Source organism: Caloenas nicobarica, chromosome 2 (genome assembly GCF_036013445.1).
Source record: "Caloenas nicobarica isolate bCalNic1 chromosome 2, bCalNic1.hap1, whole genome shotgun sequence".
Taxonomy (NCBI): domain Eukaryota; kingdom Metazoa; phylum Chordata; class Aves; order Columbiformes; family Columbidae; genus Caloenas; species Caloenas nicobarica.
The window spans coordinates 14758924-14779892 of NC_088246.1; the positions used below are offsets into that span (position 1 = coordinate 14758924).

Consider the following 20969-nt stretch of genomic DNA (forward strand, 5'->3'; position numbering starts at 1 on the left):
AGAACCCAAGTAAGTTTTGAGAATTCATCCAAAGCAGGTACCCAGTCGAATGTTGAAGCACAAGGATTTCAGCTGCTGGAATCTGAGATCCATAATTGGTTTTTTTTCTGCATGGACTTAAAACAAGAGTAATACCTTTGCTCATCCTACTCACTGCCTCTGGAGCATGACTGGATTAAATAAATTTACTACTTCAAAAACTAAAACCTTTGAAGCTTGCTTAGTAACGGTTCAGAAATATTTATACATAAATATATATACATAATGTAGTTTCTAGGAAAAAAAAAAAAAATTCTAAAACCCACCATTTGATGGTATACTTGAGGTTTGGTTGACTGACTGTGCTGTCATCCAGGAAAATAGTGGAGCAGGAACTGTATTTCCTTCTCAACTGCCCAGGAGGATGCTATGAAAAACATGCAAAAGAACAATGGCCATTATGTAACACCAAAGCATTTTTCTGAGGAGACGTAAGAATTTAGAAAAAAACAAATTTGTCCGTCTCCCACAACGACGCACACAGTAATGTGATCATGTTTTGAAGTAGTTCAGAAAGTTCAGAAATAATTACCAGTGCAACAATCACAACAATCACAACGTGAGCCTTGACTCATGTTTTGAAGTCCTGATCTCCCCTCTGTCCCTCCTTCCCCAAAACCATGCAAAAATTTTTGTGCAGAATTACTCAAATATTAATACATACACACATTTGGAAAGGAAAGATGAATAAGACCTATGTTTCTATCCTCATACCAAAACAGTAAGTGGAAGATTGAAAAGGAAATTGTGTTAACAATGAAGATTGATCTAGGAACAGATATAAAACCATTATTGGAGAAAAGAGGATTAAACAAACATAAAAAAAAAACCACCCACCCCCCCAACTCTAACAGAAAGAAGTAGGGGAAAGATGTCTTTACAGTAAAACTACTAAAATCTCTAAAAACTAACAGAGAAAACTGAGAAAAATTAATCAAGATCAGATTATTAGGAAGAAAATTGATCAAAGGATGTAAGAGAAAATGGATATGCAAATAAAAAAGAAATAGATCTCTTAACAGAAAAAGTTTTCAACAGATTTCAATGCTATTTCTGCACTACTGTAGGAAAACATTGGAAAGCTCAGCAGCAAAATGGCATTTGACAACAGTATGTATTTCCAAGTATTTTTTGTTGACAGGGCTTCTCTTTCAGCTGTGTAGAGCAGCCAACACTCCACTGGTCTAAACAGAACAGTTTCATCATATCAGCTAATAGCTGCCACAGTCATTAGAGCTGTTTGACTTTATCCTTGCTTATTCTACCTGCACTAGTGAATAATTTGACCAAGAACCTGTGTCAGGAAAGTTAAGACCAGTCAAATTACACGTTTTACTTACAACAGAATAGGTTTAAAATTCAGTTGGCAGATCAACATGGAAATTTAATGTGCCCTACAATGCATGTTTCCAGTGTTTCAATGGAGAGACCAATGTCAATACCATTGGTGGAATCCACAGGCATCGACCTGCTCAGAGCAAACAAGTATCTAGACCATGGTCCTGTGACTCCTACCTCAGTACATCTTCCTCTGCCTCATTTCCAAAACAGATATTACTACAAGTGCCAGCACTTCTTCATCTCGCTAACATCTCATTTTCCACAGGCAGCATTCATTACGATACAGAAGAGACAGAGTCCTGGTAAAACCTACACACAGCCGAGTCATCTTTCTATTTTTCCCAGCTATGAGTGAAAAAGCATTCAAAGTCTTCTGTTAATTGAAAAAAAAAAATCTGAAGCTGTTACAATTGTAGAAACATAATGTACAAATTATTTGGAAGTTTACCAACAAATTCTATCAAGGCCCCTCACTTGACCAATAAAATCGTAGGCTGAACTGCTTCTCTTGGAAATCAAAAAGTTTACTGAGAAAATGAAAATTATTGTGTCTCAAAAATTCTCCAGGAGTTTGGAAAGGTACTTTGTAATACTCACAATCCATCTACCTTCCAAGCTATTATATGTTAAGCAAGGCAAGAAACAGAAAATTTAGAAGCACTAGAAGCATTAATGCCATAAAATGTATTATCTAGCATTGCTGTATACAGAGAGAATGACTAGGGGACTGGTGATTTACAGCTTTTATTCTACCACAGCTTAGTTCAAATTTGTGGATTAGTCTGTTGAGTACCTTGTGCGGGCACGATAAAGGGAAAGCAACTTAAAAACAGCTGAAAATGAGACTGTTTACTGGTTGGAAAAAAAGGGAGAGGTACAGACATTTCAGCATCATTTAAAAAAAAAAACCCAACAACAACAAAAGCAAGCACATGGAGAGTTTTAATTCTACATTTTATGTGTCAACACGTTTTAAAGGTTTAGATAAAATTTAAGATAAATGGACTGGATTCATTCAAGGCAAGTATGAGTAACAAACAGAAAACAACCCTGTAGCAACACCACTATCAGATTTAAATTTTCTTATGTAAACAGCACTCTAACATTTGATACATGTCAATAATTAGAGCCAAGCACCTTATTCCTGAAACTACCACATCAGAGAACTCTCCACAGTTTTCAGCCCACATCACACTCCGTCAGGCTTAGAACTTTTCACACTTCAGAAAAATATGTGGTGTCTCATACCTCACTCCTGCTCATAACAACTTGGCAGGCAGAGGCACCTCTCCCAGTCTGAAGATGGTGCCAAGTATAAACCTACTATCTTGGGTATATATATAGATTTGTGCTATGTGAATACCTCACCTATCGGTAGATCAACATTCCCAGCTTCTGCTCTTTTTAACATCCAACTGCAGCCATATGGTATGCCAGGTAGTAGATCTTCTGCCTTTTCCAAATTACTGGAAAACACCCTCGGTTTCATATTCTAGCTTGATTAAGCTGAAAGACATCTCAAGTCCCACAGCTCAGCCAAATAAGCTTGTCTGAACCTCCATAAAATGCTGTACAGGAACCTTCTCCATCCTTGCAAAGGACAAAAGATGGTACTCAGCATCACCTCAGTATTCAGCGCTGTCCTGTACAGAAACCCTCTTCTGTGTCCACTCCAATGGAATAAGTCCACCCAAAACTGTACAAGAGCTTAGTGCCTTCGCATTTCAAATCTGTTACATCTGACCACAAAAATCTTCCATTTAGGCAAGTGAGACGGGCTCTGCGCAAGAAAAATCAGAAGAGCTGAGAAAGACTATAGAGCCTTTGAAGAAATTATTCAAACCCTCTAACATTAATGGGATCCTTCTCCGGTTCTCCCCCATCACTAAGGCTGATATGGGGGAACAAAAGGATGGGTACAACTCCTTTTCTGAACCATCATGGGGAAGTACAGGACACATGTGGAGCCTTGACAATCTCTGCTATTGCACATATTATATTGACAAATGAAAATCACCTCATTGACATGAAGTGGGATTCACTTTAAATGTACTTTAACTTGCAGGAGTAATATTCTGGTACACAAGCTGAGACTCAGTAGGTGTCATGCTTCCCAACTTCAGCAGGACTTCTGACTCCCATCTTGCGTAGAATTCCCGAAGATCAGAACAAGGAAAACAAGGTAGGTAAAAACTACTTGGAAAACTATCCTCTGGTTACCCAGGGATCACTTTCAAACTGGAAAGTTGAGGTAAGGGACATTCCACAGAGGTCTGGTCTACTCAATATAAAATACTGAGCAATAACTTTAGAAACAGAATCAAGGTACTTTTACTGTATTTGCAGCTGGCATTAACTTCTGGAGGACTAAAAAAATTATTAGAAAACAAGGTTACAATGCAGAACAATCTTGGCAAATTTGGGAAGTGGTCTGTACAAAAGTATATCCCTGCAATCAATTAAGAATGGAAGCAAGGCTGTACACTTAGAGAAGAACCATCTGTCTAAATATGGCAAGCAACTGCCAAGGCTGTCATCAAAGGATGTGCAGATCATATGACGACAAATTCTCTCTTTTTGAAAAAAAAAAAAAAAAAAGATCATACAGGATTTTTAAAGAGAGTTACTGTGTATACAACGTGATGGAGCACCCTCCACTCTGCTCAGCTGGAATATTATGTTCAGTTTTGACCACTGTATTTCAAGACAGATTAATTGATTTCAGAGAGTCAAGAGGAGAGAGCAGCAATCAGAGGTTTGAAAAACTTCATTTAGAAGGAAAAACTGAAAGACTGGAGAGGTTTTCTCCAGGAACAAAGCAGCAATATTGGCCTTAAGTCATGTTGAAGGGAGTTCCAAAGAAGGTCATGTTGTTCTCCATGACCATTATGGATGGGATAAGAAAGAGCAGGCTTATATTGAACTAGGGAAAAGTAAGACTGGACATGAATGTATGACAGGTGATGATGGCAAAAAGACACCAAATCCAAACTATCGCCTTTTCCTAATGGCAGAGACAGCTTCCGTGACTTGAGCAGTGACAGAATCTCCATCATTGAAAGTTGTAAAGAAAAGATAAAACAAACATACACCAGGAATATCTTAGATGCTCTGAGGCAAGACGACAGATTGAACAAACTCTTGAGATGAATTCTGGAACAATTTTCCATCATTTTGTGATTTCTTTTGGTGGAGAGGATTCATAGCTCTATTCCAGAAGCAGCTGTCATTTTTCTTGTTTCAACTAAAGATGTTAATTAAGAAATACTGCCGATATAGGTTACAATGAAGACATAATAGCTGTTCTGCAGAAATTCTGTCTTTACAGAAAAATATGTATAATGGAAAAAAATTCTTTCTAACTTGCTAAGATTTTACATATGTTACAGAACAAGCTCTAAGAGATCAAGACTCAATTTAATGCCAGGTGTTTCTAGATCTTAAAAACAGCAGTTTTCCCCCCTTGCACATCTAGTACTAAGGAAATATCACTGCTTTATTTTTCTCTCCCAGCTTCATCCTGAAACTTTACAACTTTCCAAATCGTGCCTATTTTAAGATGTTTGAACAATATGATTTACTTGAAGCCTACAAAAAATACATCTTATCGGAAATAGAATGGCTTCGTTTGCCATCAAAATCACGCAAGCTCTGCAGAACTGCTTCTATGTATCTCCTACGAAAGGAATCACAACAAATTCCTAATTCACAATGAGAACACACAAAAGGATTAATTCCTCTCAGCCTTCATTTTAGAATCACTCGGAAATTAAACCTAAATTTGTGGGGAAAAGGAGCGTGTTGCTATTTCTTTTGTTGAAATAGTCATTTCAGGGTGGTTTTGGGTAGAATTGTCTAACGGACGGGTGTGTACTGACCAAAACTCCCACTGAGAGCCGAGCAGCGGGGGCAGCAGCCGGCTCTGTCCTGGAAGCTCTCCAGGACCCCTAGCGTGGTGCTCTGCCCTGGTGCTCAGCAGGATTTGCTCATTTGGGTGCAACACGTCCCTAATGAAGCTCCACAGCTTTTGTACCGGCGCTGGCCTTCAGCCAGCCAGCTTCCAGCCTGGCAGAGGAGCTTTCGTCTGTTTAAATGTTCTTCTGCGCTTGTCCATCACAAGAGAACTTGCAGCTTCTGTCCTAAATTATGATAGTACTGTCTCTTCTTACATCAAACGAGGTATATGTTATTGCGTGATTTTAAAAGGTACTATTAAATAGTATTTCCCCCCATGGAAAAACGGAGGCCTGCTTGCACCCGTCTGGGGAGACATGCCCATTAGCTTGCGGGCAGCAGTGGCTGGCCAAAACGCTAACAGGGAAAACTGGCATGCAGAAGTACACAAGAAGCCAAATTACAACAGCAAGCAAAAATACCAGGACTACTTCTGACCTGGAAAAGGGAGGTTCCTATCTTGGGGATCTTCTGTTGCTTCGGGACATGATTTAGTTCTGACAACATTTTTCACAGAAGAAACACGATTTTACAGGTCAAAGTGTTTCCAAAATCAAGCAAGCCATGCAACACAATTCTCTGCACAGCTGTGCAAAGCTCTGCATTTATTTTCAGCTTGCATAATTTGATACTACAGCACAATTGTCTACCTTTAGTGGCTAGATATGGGTATATTCAACTGAAAAAATGCTACAGGAAACTGAACCATTGTATGCTTACCTTTTTGTGCCAACACCTACAATAAAAAAAAGACCTAGTCCAACCACTCTTAAGTAATACCCATTGTACCTCATCAGTCTATGACATAATTCAACCTCGTCCTCAGTTGATTAGTCTCACCCATGTTTGATAATGTCCAAAACTGATGCCTTAGACTAGATCTGTACTTGCAAGTTTTTTGTTCTCTAGGCTTGTCCTTACTCATGTAAACTACAGCAAACTATGTCAGAGCACCCTCGAGCTCCTGGGGGGCTCAGCAACCACTGGGAAACTCTCCTGCAGCACACACAGGCTCTACTTAGCCACTGATAAAGCACCCTGTTTTACAAACCTGGAAAGATTAAATATTTTTTTGAACACTAAAAGCAGCTCAAAGGCTTATATTTACATAGCGCATAATTGCCAGTGTTGTGCAATTTGACCAGAGGGACTTCACTAGCCTCCCAGCACAGCAAGTATTATATAGCAACCTTGTAAAATAACTCTCCTGTGTGCTCTCATTCCACCTTAAAAGTTATTTTTTGTTCCTCCCCCTACAAAAATTTGCCACTTCATATAACTTATTGCCTTGAGGCTGATAGGAGAGGTAAAATTCTTCACCCTAGAGGACAGGAAAAGCAGCAAGGGGCTGAAAGACTTTAGAAAAAACATTTCAAACAGTAAGTTTAAGTAAGCCATTAAAGAAAACCTGTTGATTCTAACTTACTGGAAGCCTGAAAAAGCACCTTAAACAGTATCAGTTACGAATGGCATCAGTAGAAGAAATCTGCCAGATGGGCCAGATGGCCTATAAAGGCCCCCCCTCTAGACCTGCTTTTTGTGATCTTGCAATGGAGAGGGCAAAGAGCAGGTTAAGCAGTCTCCAGGAGAGCTTCAAGAACACCTGAGAAACCTCTAATCTATCTTGTAGTTTATCTTGTTCTTCTCTTTGAGTAAGGAATGTTAATTAACATATCTTAGGGAAGTTGGACAGTAATTATAAACCTTTACAGTAGCCGGCCTCAGGCACTTCACAAAAACAAAATTTCACATTTTATGTTGTGCTTTGCATTTGTCACAGATTAAAGTACTTTTCAGACTATGTTCCCACTTCAGCATGTACCACATTTACTCTTATAACCACTAGCTGAGAGTGTGTGATTACCAGTCACATGCCTAGTAGTTTTACAAAAGGGAAGCAGAACAGCCTCTTTAGCCACTCTGACAGGAAAATTTGGGGGCATACATCATTTAAAGCATGCAAAAAGGCTCACAGAAATTGCTTGTGCCACACCAAGTACAGCAAAAGGCCCCTCCGTTCTCCAGTAGCCCCTATTGGCAGGGCTGCCACTGGGAAGCAGCTTTTCCTGATGTGAATCACTGCAGGGTCACTTACAGGGACCGAGGTTCTGACATGAATGATGCCCAGGAACCTTTCCGCAGGATGCTGAAAAAACTGTTGGTCTATATACAGATATTAGTTTTTCTATTTGGAATGATAAAACCAGTATTAGTCTGCTGGGATCTGAACATGCAGTTACTGGGTAGCAGACAGGGGAAGTCACGTCCAGGTTGCTAAACAAGGCGATGCTGAAAGGAATCTGTTGCTACAAAGCTGAATGGTCTCCAGAATAAAAAAAGAAAAAAAAGTGGAAGAGGGGTATTACTTCATCTTCAGAAATATACCAATATGCAAAAAATATCCCTTATTTTTACTGGATATTACTGCTCATAAACACAGATTCAACTTTACCATTTCTTGTCAAGAAGAAAACAAAGTACGTTTGCAAACAGTGCATTTTCATCCTGTCTGAAAGGGAAAATTTCTAGAAAGATTTGATACAGAAAACAACTTTTCCTCCCCTGCCCTGCCCCCTCCCCCTGCAAAAAAATAATCACCCAGTACAAAGAACTAACTACTGCAAACGATAGTAAAAAATTCACTTGTTCTCTACCTCCCCTCCCCAAAAAACATGAAATATGTCTTCCTGTTTGCTTTCCTTGTGCAAGCAGAGATATTGATGCAATCTCTCCTCTCTGAAAAAAGGAAACGCCTCTATCTCAGTCGCATCTTTATCCCCCTCAGCAGCTTGACTAAGCAGATTAAAAGACAAGTGCACACTGAAACAGCATTAAAGCTGTAGCAAAAAACAACTGCCAGTTTAACAGGAAAGAGAAGCAGAGTCTGCTACAACTGCTTAGAAATTAAAATAGGCTAGAAGAAAGCAAACATGCCCGGTACACTGTATGTAGGCAACTTCCAGCACTGACAAGGACGCTGGAAGTTTTGCAAAGGATCTAGCACCAACCCCTACCTGTCGTCTGTCTCCCCGGGCTCCGTGGGAAGACAGAGATGGCAGCTTCTCCACAGCAACCTCTCACCCCCACTTTCATTCCTCTCCCTTTGCCTTCCCTATTCAAAAAAAAAGAACAGCTGCTGGTCTCCTCCATTACAGAATCACAGAGTCACAGAATGTCAGGGATTGGAAGGGACCTCGAAAGAGTCCAATCCCCCTGCCGGAGCAGGAACACCCAGATGAGGTTACACAGGAAGGCGTCCAGGCGGGTTTTGAATGTCTGCAGAGAAGGAGACTCCACAACCCCCCTGGGCAGCCTGTTCCAGTGTTCTGTTACCCTCACTGAGAAGTTGTTTCTTCTCATATTTAAGTGGAACCTCCTGTGTTCCAGTTTGTATCCACTGCCCCTTGTCCCATCATTGGTTGTCACTTCCTACGTGTCGGGAGGCTCTGATCTTGAGCTTGGTAGAAGCAGTCCCTGAAAGTTAACCAACTATCTTGGGCCCCTTTACCTTCAAGCAGCCTTGCCCATGGGATTTCCCCGAGCAATTGTTTGAAAACACCAAAGTCGGCCCTGCTGAAGTCCAGGGTTGCAATTCTGCTCGGTATTCTGCTCCCACCACAGGAGATTCTGAACTCCACCATCTCACGGTCACTGCAACCAAGGCAGCCCCCCACCTTTACTGCTTCGACCAGACCCTCCTTGTTAGCGAGGACGAGATCCAGCAGCGCACCTCTCCTAGTCGGCTCCTCCACCATTTGCATCAGGAAGGTATCATCAACGCACTTGAGGAACCTCCTGGACTGAGGCTGGCTGGCTGAGTAGTCCTTCCAGCAAACATCAGGGTAGTTAAAATCCCCCATAACAACCAGAGCCTGTGACTGTGAGGCCACGCTCAGCTGCCCGTAGAAGGCCTCGTCAACTTCCTCACCCTGATCTGGTGGCCTGTAATAGACTCCCACAACAGTGCCACCCCTGCCAGCTGCCCCTTAATTCCCACCCACAGACTCTCGACTCGCTCCTCATCCACCCCTGGACAGTACTCAGTAAGTACGTTGTAGTTGCTCTCTCACGTAAAGAGCAACTCCACCACCTCGCCTGGCTGGCCTGTCTTTCCTGAGAAGGACATAGCCATCCATGACCACATTCCAGCCATGTGAGCTGTCCCACCATGTCTCTGTAATTGCCACCAGATCATAATCTCCTGACTGAACACAGGTTTCTAACTCCTGCTTATTCCCCATGCTGCGTGCATTGGTGTACAGGCACTTCAGGGAGCGAGCTGAGCACACCGATTTCACTCTAGGAGTATGGGAGGCCTCCCGGTCTTCATCAATTCTAGAGTGCTGCCCCACTGGTGCAAGCCCAGCTACAACCCCATCCCCCTTTGAATCTAGTTTAAAGCTCTCCAAATGAGCCCTGCTAATTCCTGTCCCAGCATCCTTTAGCCCCTGCGAGATAAACCTTTCCCACGTATCACTGCCTGGCCTGGTGTCTTCTAAAACCAGCGGTTAGCAAAGAATCCAAAGCCCTGCCTGTAGCACCAGCCTTGTAGCCAATCATTTATGGACTGAATTCTTCTATTCCATCCCATGTCGTCACCCAAAAACAGAAGGAGGGAAGAGAAAATCACTTGCATCCCAGACTCTTTCACCAACTGTCCCAAGGCATTGAAATTTTTCTTCATTCCCCTCCCCATCACACCTACTGACAAGATGCATCTGAAACTTGACAATTGCCAGCCCTTGACAAGGTGCAATAAATCAAAGTGGGAACCCACTATTTGTATTTGGGGATGAAAGGAAACTATTCAGCCGAGGAAAATATTCTACAAACAAGAGCAAGCAAGAAAGGAACAGGGGTGTTGTCATACTGAGAAAGTGTGTTTTTAAATGAAAAAGAGTCAAAATTAATTCATTAAATTGATTTTTTTCACACATAACATTTTGAAACTGTATTTATATAAACTACTATTCTCATCTATTAAAAAACAGAACTAGACAATCAGTTAAAGAAGAAAAAGCACAACATTTCTTGATACTTCTCTTGCTAGTCTGGGGGACGTTAACTCTGCCTGCAAAAAAACCAGTAAGATAGTGCACAAAAGGATAAAAATATTTTGTTGCTCATCTTTGTTATTTGTCACAAAAGGAGAAAAGTATAAAAGACTTCTAGAACAACAAAAAAAGATGACATTATGCAAAAACCACAAAAGAGAAGAGTTCTGCATTATGGTGAGGAGTTGTTGTAAAAGGAAGACAAAACAACGCTCTAAAATTTATGTCCTCTGGCTTGTTTCCTGCAGCACAGATGTGGGGGCCCAGAAGTTCAGATCAACAAGGAAACAGATGAGTAGCAATAGCTCCTGCTAGAAATGTACTTAACACACACTGAAAAATGGTGGAAAAGCACTGATCAGCCAATAGGACACAACGTATATTTTAGCTTATCATGAAAATACTACCCTTAATTTGTAACATATAATTGTTAAATTTAACTATTTCCTCAAATTTCTTCAAACAAGTCAGTCTAGGAAAACAACAATGGTTCCCTGCAGTCTACAAACCTAAACACAGTTCCTGGTTAAAGGCCACAGCAACCACTTCAAAAATTATCACCAGTTTGTGCATCAGCTTTAGCAGACTGGACATTTAGGAGATGTTGAATTAATGCTCATGGGTGTGCTGAAGTAACAACTTGAATATCACAAGCCAAATTCGAAAATATAGGTTATCTATGAGTATTGGCTAAAGAATTGACTTGTAAGGACGCACACACAGAAAGGCATAGTAAGGACTTCAGCTTCCTAAAGGTTATTTTTAGCTTTGTAATTCAGAAATAATACTTTATAAATACTAAGAAGTCTGACTTAAGGTAGCATTAAACCAGACTACTGAGGGAAGTTTACATTGCTGCAACCTTAGCCAATGCTTTGAAAGATACTCGAAAAAAAAAAATTAGGAAGAGGTATAGTGCTTAGGGTATCAACTGCATAAGCTGCTATACTGAGCTCTAACAACTCCTCAGTGACATGATCACCCTTCCCTTTTCTGCAACAAGTCCAGCATTGCCTAGAAATATTTTATACCAGGGTTTGCAATAGCGTGCTTCCGGCAGCATTTGTGGTGGTCATCTTTGTTCAATCCACCAGAGGAATCCACCCACAGTCTGCCTAATGCAGGATCCATCTTTTACATGACATGAAGAGATTCAGGATACACAAGAATTTCGTTCATGACACAAGTTGCACTGTCACAGAAACACAGTTAATAACTTGCTTTGCAGTGTCTAAACGTTTATTTCTTTGGCACTGAACTCTCCAAGTCTGAGGCTAAAAAGCCTGCTGCAAGTTACTGAGCACACATTATTAAGTTTAATGGGAATCCTGTGCATTAGCTCTACAAGTAGTTTTATAACAATACAACTGCACTGCAAACCACCCTCACATGCACTGTAAACCATGGAAATGTTTAACGGGAACAGAAGGTGAGAAGCACTGAGAATGAGAATATCCACTAGCCTTGGTGGGGCCAACTTTAAAGCTTTTATAAGCCTCACAGTATCTCATGATTTCTCAAACTCTTAACTCTTGAGAAAATGAAAATCTCAGCTTGCTTTTGAAGCCAGGCAGTAGATTCAGAAACATTCAGCACAAACCAGTTCTGCCAACAAACGCAGCAGCTCTGCCTCTCACCCCACTCAGCGGCTCATTCTGCCTCCCGGGCTCCCTCTCTTTCTGCAGGTACAAGCCCTGGAATGAATCACATTTAGGAGCTGATCCATTTTAGCTTTTAGCCATGATGACTCTACCTGCATTTGTACCCCAGTCCAGTTTACTTGGAGCTGCACAAACATTCACCCCCACACAAAGGGATGCAGAGGCCATAAGCCACATCTGCTTCTTTCAGCAGCTGCACCGGCTTAAAAATGAATCATGAAATTATGGCCTATATTTCCAGATAAAGAAAAGGTTGAGAACTTCTCCTCATTTACCCTAAAGGCAAATACCATTTGGAAGACAATTAGTTCTTTCCCTCCTCAATTTTACTGAGGTGTGACTCCAGATATTTCAGCACAAAGCCTAACATACTGGGAACCGCACTGGTTCCAGGTGCTTCAGTAGTATAAACAGAACTAACTGGGGCAAAGAGCCTGGTCCCGTCCCAAAGCAGGCTAACGGCGATTTGCTCTCAGCTTCCCCAAGATTTTGATTCAAAAAGAAGAGAACTGAACTGAAAAATACCCAGAGTCCACAAGTGTATCAAAACCCCATCTTCATACTCGGCATGCACCACATACCAATCCACATTTACATTGCATCAACACTGTTCAGGCAATTCAGAACTTCTGTGTAAATATCAAATGCTGCAGCTCTCTGCCAAAGCAAACTTACACACAAATGTAATTTCAAGTTTTGAGAGTTTTTGTAAGAATTTTAAAAACCATATTAATGTGTGCAGCTATTTGTGTCAACCAGTTACCTATGTACACTGGTTGTGAGCACGAAGCTGTTTTTAAACTAACAGATCTGTTCCACTAACTCAAAAGCCGAGACCTATACTTCTGAATCCTGATGCAGAACAGACATTTGAAACACCAGCACTCTCTCACCAATATGGAAATAATGTGTGATAACTCTTATTTACGGTATCATATAGACAACAAGGAGAAAGCTGCATAGCGAGGCATTTTCACTTACGTGGTTTATATAGAGACTCTTGCGTTTTTCTCTCACTGCAAAAACACAAAATATGATAGAAATATTACATGACTATTTTTCCCGATTAAGCTTCTTACATACCATTTATAATAAAAAGAACAGGAGGGTATCTATGTGCAACATTATAATTGCTTTTGCACTAATCAAGTATATTTATATATCAAACACAGAAGGAACATATATCTGTATGCGTAAATGCATTTATGCTCATTAGCATGGTGATAGATTAAAATTCTCATCCACTTGGGTACCTTCATCAGGCATTGGTCTGCATGGGAAAGTTAATATGCAGTAGGCTACAGTCCAAGTTAGCAATGGATTAGCCATCCTTCACCAGTTCTCTGTGCTGGTTCTCCTGAGCCACCAGTGCCTTCCTGCAAGGGACCTTGCCGCAAAGTGGCCTACGCTTCCTTGCAGGTCTGAAAGCACCTGAACAGCTACACCACGGAGTTAGCAAGTTCTCATCATAACTTACTGTGCACTAACTCCCACAGAGGAGCCTTGCAACCATATGCATTATATCACTGCCTCCTGTAATGATCAGCTGCAAGCCTGAAACTATAATTCACGTCGAATATAACAACGAAAATATATTACTCTGGCGAGTATGAACCAGTCACCGTAAGCGAGGGTTGCAAGTCAAAGCAACAATTAGCCAAAATATTCAGAAAGTAAACAGCAACAAGGGAGGTAGATGTATAGAGTCTTAATTGTCAGGCAAATGCTTATTACAGCTGATTAAATATACTCTGATTTTCTAAAGCACTTTCCCAATTAACTCACCCCACAGAGAGCCTGTGGAGCTCTGTTCCAGCAAAAATACCAGTGCATTTAGGACACTAGTCTGGAGGCAACTAACATATAAATCAAACTGCAGGTTTAAGATAACAATGGTTTCATGCTGTAGGTGATTAAATGCACTTTGGTGCAACATGATTTGAAAGCTATGCAACCCAATGCACTTAGCAAAATAAGAGTGTTGCTAATGGTGGGATAGCCTGTCCATTCCCTGTTGGATGAGAAGCCGTTATTTGTGATTTTTTTATAAGCAAGCAATCTCACATAAACAAGGCTGTATGTGTGAATACTGCAAAATAATTGTGTTTAATGCAGACATAAAATGAAAAGAAAACAAGAAAAAACTTGTAAAAATCCTTACATAATTTTCCTCCCAGGGAGCAGAAAGGAGAATCATACATGACAGATGTTAGCCATGTCACTTAGTACATGCTCAGATCCACAATTATGGACATTGTATAAGAAACAGAATTAAACAGGAACAGCAGGAAAATTCTGATCATCTAGTAAATAGTTAAACTGCTTGAAATCTTGCTAAAACACTGCACTACATTTAAGTTCCACTCACTGCATTTATCACCAGCAAGGGACAAAGGTAATCTAAAGGGAAACAACAAAACGATGACAGATACTCACTTCTAAGAACAGCCAAAGTATTTGTCTAGTATTGCATATTGCAATGTACAGGCAGTAAACAATTCTGATAAGCTGCATGTAAATAGAGTAGGTAACTGAAAATTAACACCTATTAACTGCAAAATTTTGAACACAGTTAAGTATTTAACAGTATTTCAATCACAAACAGTTATACAGATGAAATCCTATAAAGACAGCCTGCACATACATTCCAAATTCAATTTTAATCACCTTTCTTCCCCTACCTTAATTTTTCTCTTCTGTATTTTCCTTTGTATCCATTATATTATTCAATTCACCATGAAAGTACAAACATCTATTCACCAAAGAATATCATTCACAGTTCAATCCCGTTTGCTATTTCCAATCTCTAGATGAACATATTTTCTTTATACACACACCTCACTTCTCCTGGCTCAAGCACTGCTTGTGCTGCACATTCTTCTAAGCACCACACTGACCTCTTTTCCCTTATTTTCCCTATATAAGACAAATTCAGTTCGCCTGGATTCTCTGGTGAGGGACTAGAGGGCAGCAGCCATGCCTTTGTGCTTCTGGCCCACTCTGCCATAGCGTGAGGCTCAGCTGTGGACATACACCCATGGGGAATTGGTTACAGCAGAAACCCATTTTGTCATAACCACTATCTTCTGTGATCACAAGCAAGGGAAAGATGAGTATTACATAATGCAAAAGGCCACTTCTGCCAAGCTAAAATGACTGTAAACAGGTAATTCCATCACTTGGCTTCACTCAGTTTGAAGACACTTTGTGCTGCTCACACAGCACAGCATGGTCTTCGGCAGACCAGACCACAGCATTATAATTAACCATCATTTTGTGGCATAAACTCCTAATTGCAACTCCAGGGTTTTGGCTTTCAGGCATGGGGTTTTGACGAAATGAAGCTGAACAGATTTACAGTCAGTTTAAGCAATTAAGCTTCTACTTTCTAACATTTTAAAACTTGAAAGTTGGAATGGAAGTCTTTAAGTGGAGACTGAGATGCTGCCAAATTGTCTTAGTTTTCCTCATTTTAAGGTCAATGACCTGTTCCTATTTCTGCAGGCACTTTTAACTGTTACTGTTGAACTTTCGCAACAGTAGGAAAATACATTCCAGAATCACAGAATCATTTGGGTTGGAACAGACCCTGAAGATCAAGTCCAACCGTTAACCTAAGACTGGCACTAAACCATGTCCCTAAGAACCTGAAATACACACACACACACACACACACATATACATACATGTGTGTCTCTGTATGTACGCATGTATTTTTCATTGAGCTGTAACAGAAACTAACTTTGTGCAATCTCTACAGACTTAGTGTTATCCATATTTGGATTGAACACAAACTGCTTGCGGATTATATCAATAAAAACATCTCGCATTTTGGTACCTTGTAAATAATTTCTTTTTGTTTTATCCAAGACAAGAGACTGGTCTTAGTTAACACTAAAGAGTTAAGGGCAGCTTACTTCACTTCTATCGGCTATATAAATACAATTTCAAAATCCTCTTTGAAGCCCACTGCTGCACTGATACTGCAAAAGTTAGCCAGGACATTGAATGTGTAAAGCCTAATGTAAGTTAGAAGAGGTGGAGAGCTGTAACCCACTTACTGCAAAGACCTTTACCAGCAGCCTGAAGTGGCAAACGTTGCCCTCTTGCTATTATAAAGAAAGGAAGTTACATTATTGGAGTGCTAAGGTTTGGAAACCTTGGTTTAACTACAACCACACACTATACAGCGTGTGGCTCTTCAGTCACCGTCTGGCTTACAGGCCAGACTCAGAAAACAAGGGAGAACTTGCATCAAGCACTCACAGAAGTTAAAGACGTAAAAGGTGATATTCTTTCCTAGCTCCCTAAGCAGGGAGAATTACTCATGTAAGATTCAGCACCTAGAAAATTCCCGCAAAGAGCTGGAAACATTTAGAAAAGCTACTTTAGTTAGGAAACAAATTAATATTTTTTGTAACTTCAACTCTTCTACAGCTTCATTGAACTCTCGGGTAATTAAGGATGCATTCAGACTACTGACTTGGAGGGACAGGACAGATTTAGGTGCTTAGCATGGCATCCAAGCTTCACAGAACAATGGGAAATTCAGACCGTATAATATTCTGAGATGCCATGCCCTGTCTGATTATATTTGGGGCAGTCAGCTTGTTGCTCTTCACCCACATGTTGATCAAAAGCAGCTCAAGCACAGCTCCTGTGCCAGGACAGTCCTACAAGATTACCAGCGTGGCTGAAAGAGTACAGGGCTACTAGAAAGCCAGATGTGGAAGTGCCTGAAGGTAATGTTGCCAAGTCACTCTAGCACATAGTTATGGACTTGGTCCTTTCCTGGTGTAGAAACACATCATGAATACTCAAGAGTCATAGCCAGATCTTGGACGAAACCTTAAGTCCTAATGTCCCTCAGCTCTCCAATATGTATATATTAAATGTCTTCAGTTCTTATCTATAGAAATAATTTCACTTACAGTCAGGAGGAAGCTTTGCCTGCCCAACACTTTACAAGTAATGGAGAGAGGTAGTTACATGCCCAAGTTCTGTGGTTTCAACATTGCCAGCTCAGCTCTCCCCCTTCTACGATGACTTAAGAAGCCTTGGGGGTCCCCCGGGCTTCACAGCAGGCTGTCATCCTACACATGCTACAAAAAACTTACGTCTGCCTCTTAACAAGCATTTTGGTGTTAGGGAACATCCTTGAATACTGTGAGAACTACAGCTCCCTTGGTTCCACAATGGGCCCAAAGTACAGCCAAGCAAAATGCTTATTACTGGGACCTGTTCCACCAGAACGAGATAGTTCTTGACAAAACCTCAGCTGTTAAATGTTTGCAGAATCTTTTTATCTTGTACAAGCAAGACAGATTTTGGATTTTTACCACCACAACTGAGGATAGCTAAACAGATCTCACACTCCTTTTGATTATGTTTCTAAATTGTTTCACTAAATTCATTGTTCTCACTCAAAAATATGTTCTTCATATTACTTAAACTAGTACAAAGTTTCATAGACCAACTTTAGCATTGGTGCAGACTGTCATTTAAAAAAATGCTTACAAGTAACTACATACTGTAATAAATTAGCCACTGTTACTACAAGTAAGAATAATCATCAAGTCTGGTCAAAATTTTAGTGGTTGGACTTGGGATTATTTTTGTTCTTTTTTTCAGTGTGCTGTAACAGGAAATGTATAGCATACATATGGGATTATACAGTCTCAAAACACTATAAAAACACTATAAAACATATATCGATTTTTATAATACAGTGTACTACAGAAATATTATCATGTTCATTTTACCAAGCCAGATTCATTTTACCAAGCCAGATTAGAATGGCAAGTCACATCCAAAACCACACAATAACGCATTGACAGAATCAGGGCTGAATTCAGAAGGACAATCTGAAGGGCAAAAAAGCTCCTCACATCATCTCTCTTCAATAAGGGCCTAAATGTATATCCTCTTTGTTCTAGTCAGGCTCAAAAATTAGCAAAAAATATACAGTAAGTGAAAACTACATTATTTTTAAGTGATGTGTTTGACATCGCAATTTAGTATGTAAATCAAAAACAGCATTTACAAGCAGTAGAAAGAAGGACAAAGAACTCATACTAAACAGTCAGAATTACAATGTAGAAAGTGCTTTGAAAGTCTTGGTAGAAAATAATGTGTTTTGCATTGATTATTCATCTGCTTCTAAAACAACATGTCATACATGTCCAGCAGGGAATGAAAGAGCCAGAATAAATGGCTTCTATTCTACTAACTCTATCAAAGAGGCTTGCTTAACAGATGTGATTCCAGAGGGATCATTTTGCCTATGAATTAAAAAAAAAATACTCAAGAAAAATACACGATTATATCAAATCCATAATGAGAGAAGAAGAGAGAATGTTTGGGTGAGATGGGGATTGTTTTGTCATTAAAATCTAGTACTGAACTTACAGTATCAGTTATACTGGAGGAAACTCTGAATTGTGTTCTTAGCTAATGTAAACTGCCGTTTTCTCAAGAAAATATGCCCCACATGTTTCCCAGAAGGTTGGCCTAATGTTCAGAGTTTAAAAAAACCCCAACAGTTACACAGAAAATTTTGGATTTAGGGAAATTTTTTAGAAACTATAATTAAGTTTTATCCATATTTGTAGTTCTGATACAACAACTACTTGGAACTTACAATTTCAGGACACGACAGGACTCAAAGCTGTACCTTCTATAACTGGTCTGACAAAATAATTAACAAAAGGTGTGAGTTCTTTCAACTCTAACATGATGCCTAGAAAAGCCACTTTTTTGGGGAAGGGAATGTCAGGCTAAAAAGTTATCACATGCATTCTAGCAAAGGGTTTAGAGATAACTGCAATAGCATATACTGTAATAAATTCAGTAACCTACCATCTGTTTGTGATTTACTGAGAAATATCGTACTGGCCCGTGGATGATCTGATGGGTTGAATTCCATGTTCAAATCTAGAAAGAAAGAAAGAAACAACAGCACAAAAACATTTATGATTATCCAACGGTATACACAGATTTTCTCATTCTTTTTAATAAGACCAAGTTTACATACTTAGGCAGCTATTGTAAAACAAAATTCATCTTGAGGCGTACTTCATCCTTCTTCACACAAGTGGGTCTTTTTGGCAAGCAAATCATTTGTGTCAACACATCTCTGAGATTAGACTTTGGTTCTAAATGCTACTTTTGGATTAAACCAGATAAAGCAGCTCGAGAAGTTTGTACACAAGACATCAGGAATTATCCATTTACCATCAGTTTCTTCCCACCATGCCCTAAAGCCATTGCTAAGCACAAGAACACAGCTTGGTTTATGTAATTATAGAAGAATTAAGTATTATAAAACAAATACGTAACCCTGTGTAGATAGATGGGTTTCCAACATTTGATGTGATTAAAATAAGCAGTTATTGCAGCTGAATGTAAACAAGTCTAGGACCAGATTGTTCTAAATGGTCAAGATTACGAAAACTTGGAGTTTTCCTGATACTTCACAGATGAACATATTCCTTGCTGTGACAACTTCTAAAAAATATTTGAATCTATCACAGCTTATACAAACTTCTATGAATGCTGTTTTCCCTATCAAGGTTAAAATCCATTGCATTTACTTTTTCCCAAATTCCACTCAACCACAAATTTGTCAAAACTCTCATATGCCTGCATCCACTTGAAAGCATGCCACTAAAAATGGCACATCATTTTTTATCATTTGGTTGCTCTCCTAGTGTGGCTATCTCAACCTCGGCTCTCTTACATTCTCTAGATATGCGTTTTCTTGCATTTCATGCAGGCTTTTATGTGAGACTACATTTCAGCTCTGATGTGCTTATCTTCTGTGATTACCTCAGGTTTTCTATGTTTCTCTCACTCCTCTTTCATATCTCTGTGAAAGCTCAGCAAAACTGGAAATTAAGCCCCAGGTCTCATGAAAACAAAACAAAGTCTATTTGACCAGGGGTCAAGTTCTCCTGTCTACAGCTTTCCCTGTTCCTTCACCATCTATCACCATACTCTCTTCTCCTCTTTTATTTCTAATTTACCAGGTTTTCCACTTCCCTGCTTTTTTCTCCTGACCACATGCCTCTTTACAAATGTACTTTCTATTTGTATTTTCCCCCTTTATCCTCTCTTGGTTTCCTTTCCATCTCCCTGCATTCTGCAGCCCATGAGATGAGCAGCCGGACATGCAGCTGGTACCTGGATAGAACTTTGGAATAAACATGATCTTCCTACTTACAAGGAAGAACTGAGAAATACAGAAGAGCAATTCTTCAATTGGAAAAGAGTCTTATTATTATTATCAAAGCCATAAGGGAAAAGAAATCTAGGAATTTCAAGGGAAAATCATTTTGATTCTCCGAGAAACCACAGTTTGCAGCCAAGCTTGGAAAAGATTTTAGGAAGGTCATCTTACTACTAGGAGTCCTGACATGAAAGGACTGTGAATTAGAAACAATGTTTTCCTGTTACCTTATGCACCTTATTTAGACATAGAGAAGAATAAAAAATCATCTATTGAGATAAATAGTGCTGGTAAAGATTGTTTTCCGTTTCAGGATAGTTTTTCCATTAAGCTGAATTCAAGATGCAATTCATTAAGTAAAGAGTAATCAGCATTTGAAAATTGCAAAATACTTTGTCTTTTATCATCCTCTTCATCTTTTACTATACAGCACAATAAATCACCATAAACAAAAAATGACTTTTACTTTAAACCACTACAGATGATTTTTCTATGAATCTTTTAAAGTACAGCAATACAAATCCAGTCAACAAAATAGGACCGGCACCATGAAACTGAACTCAGCTTACAAAACACTGCCCCTGAACAGACAAGCATTCCTTTCCTCTGGGCCTAGAAAATCATCTGCTCAGGGAGTAATAACAACACGGTACAGGCTGACAGTCTGCTAGCAGGGCTGAAAATAAAGCCAAA

The 20969-nt window shown here is 39.7% G+C and overlaps 1 protein-coding gene across 3 annotated transcripts in view; it reads right to left on the reverse strand.

Annotated features, from left to right (window-relative positions):
* CCNY (cyclin Y) overlaps positions 1-20969 on the reverse strand; it is a 124605-nt gene that overhangs the window by 34309 nt on the left and 69327 nt on the right. The window contains exons 1-4 of one of the 3 annotated variants that reach the window (XM_065628001.1): positions 18908-18957; positions 14418-14449; positions 13031-13065; positions 306-406 (exon numbers count right to left, since the gene is read on the reverse strand). In XM_065628001.1, the coding sequence (XP_065484073.1) occupies positions 306-406; positions 13031-13065; position 14418 (137 nt within the window). In that variant the 5' untranslated portion in view covers positions 14419-14449; positions 18908-18957. Of the gene's footprint in view, positions 1-305; positions 407-13030; positions 13066-14417; positions 14450-18907; positions 18983-20969 lie in introns of those variants that run through there. The other 2 variants (XM_065628000.1, XM_065628002.1) reach the window with 2 other exon arrangements.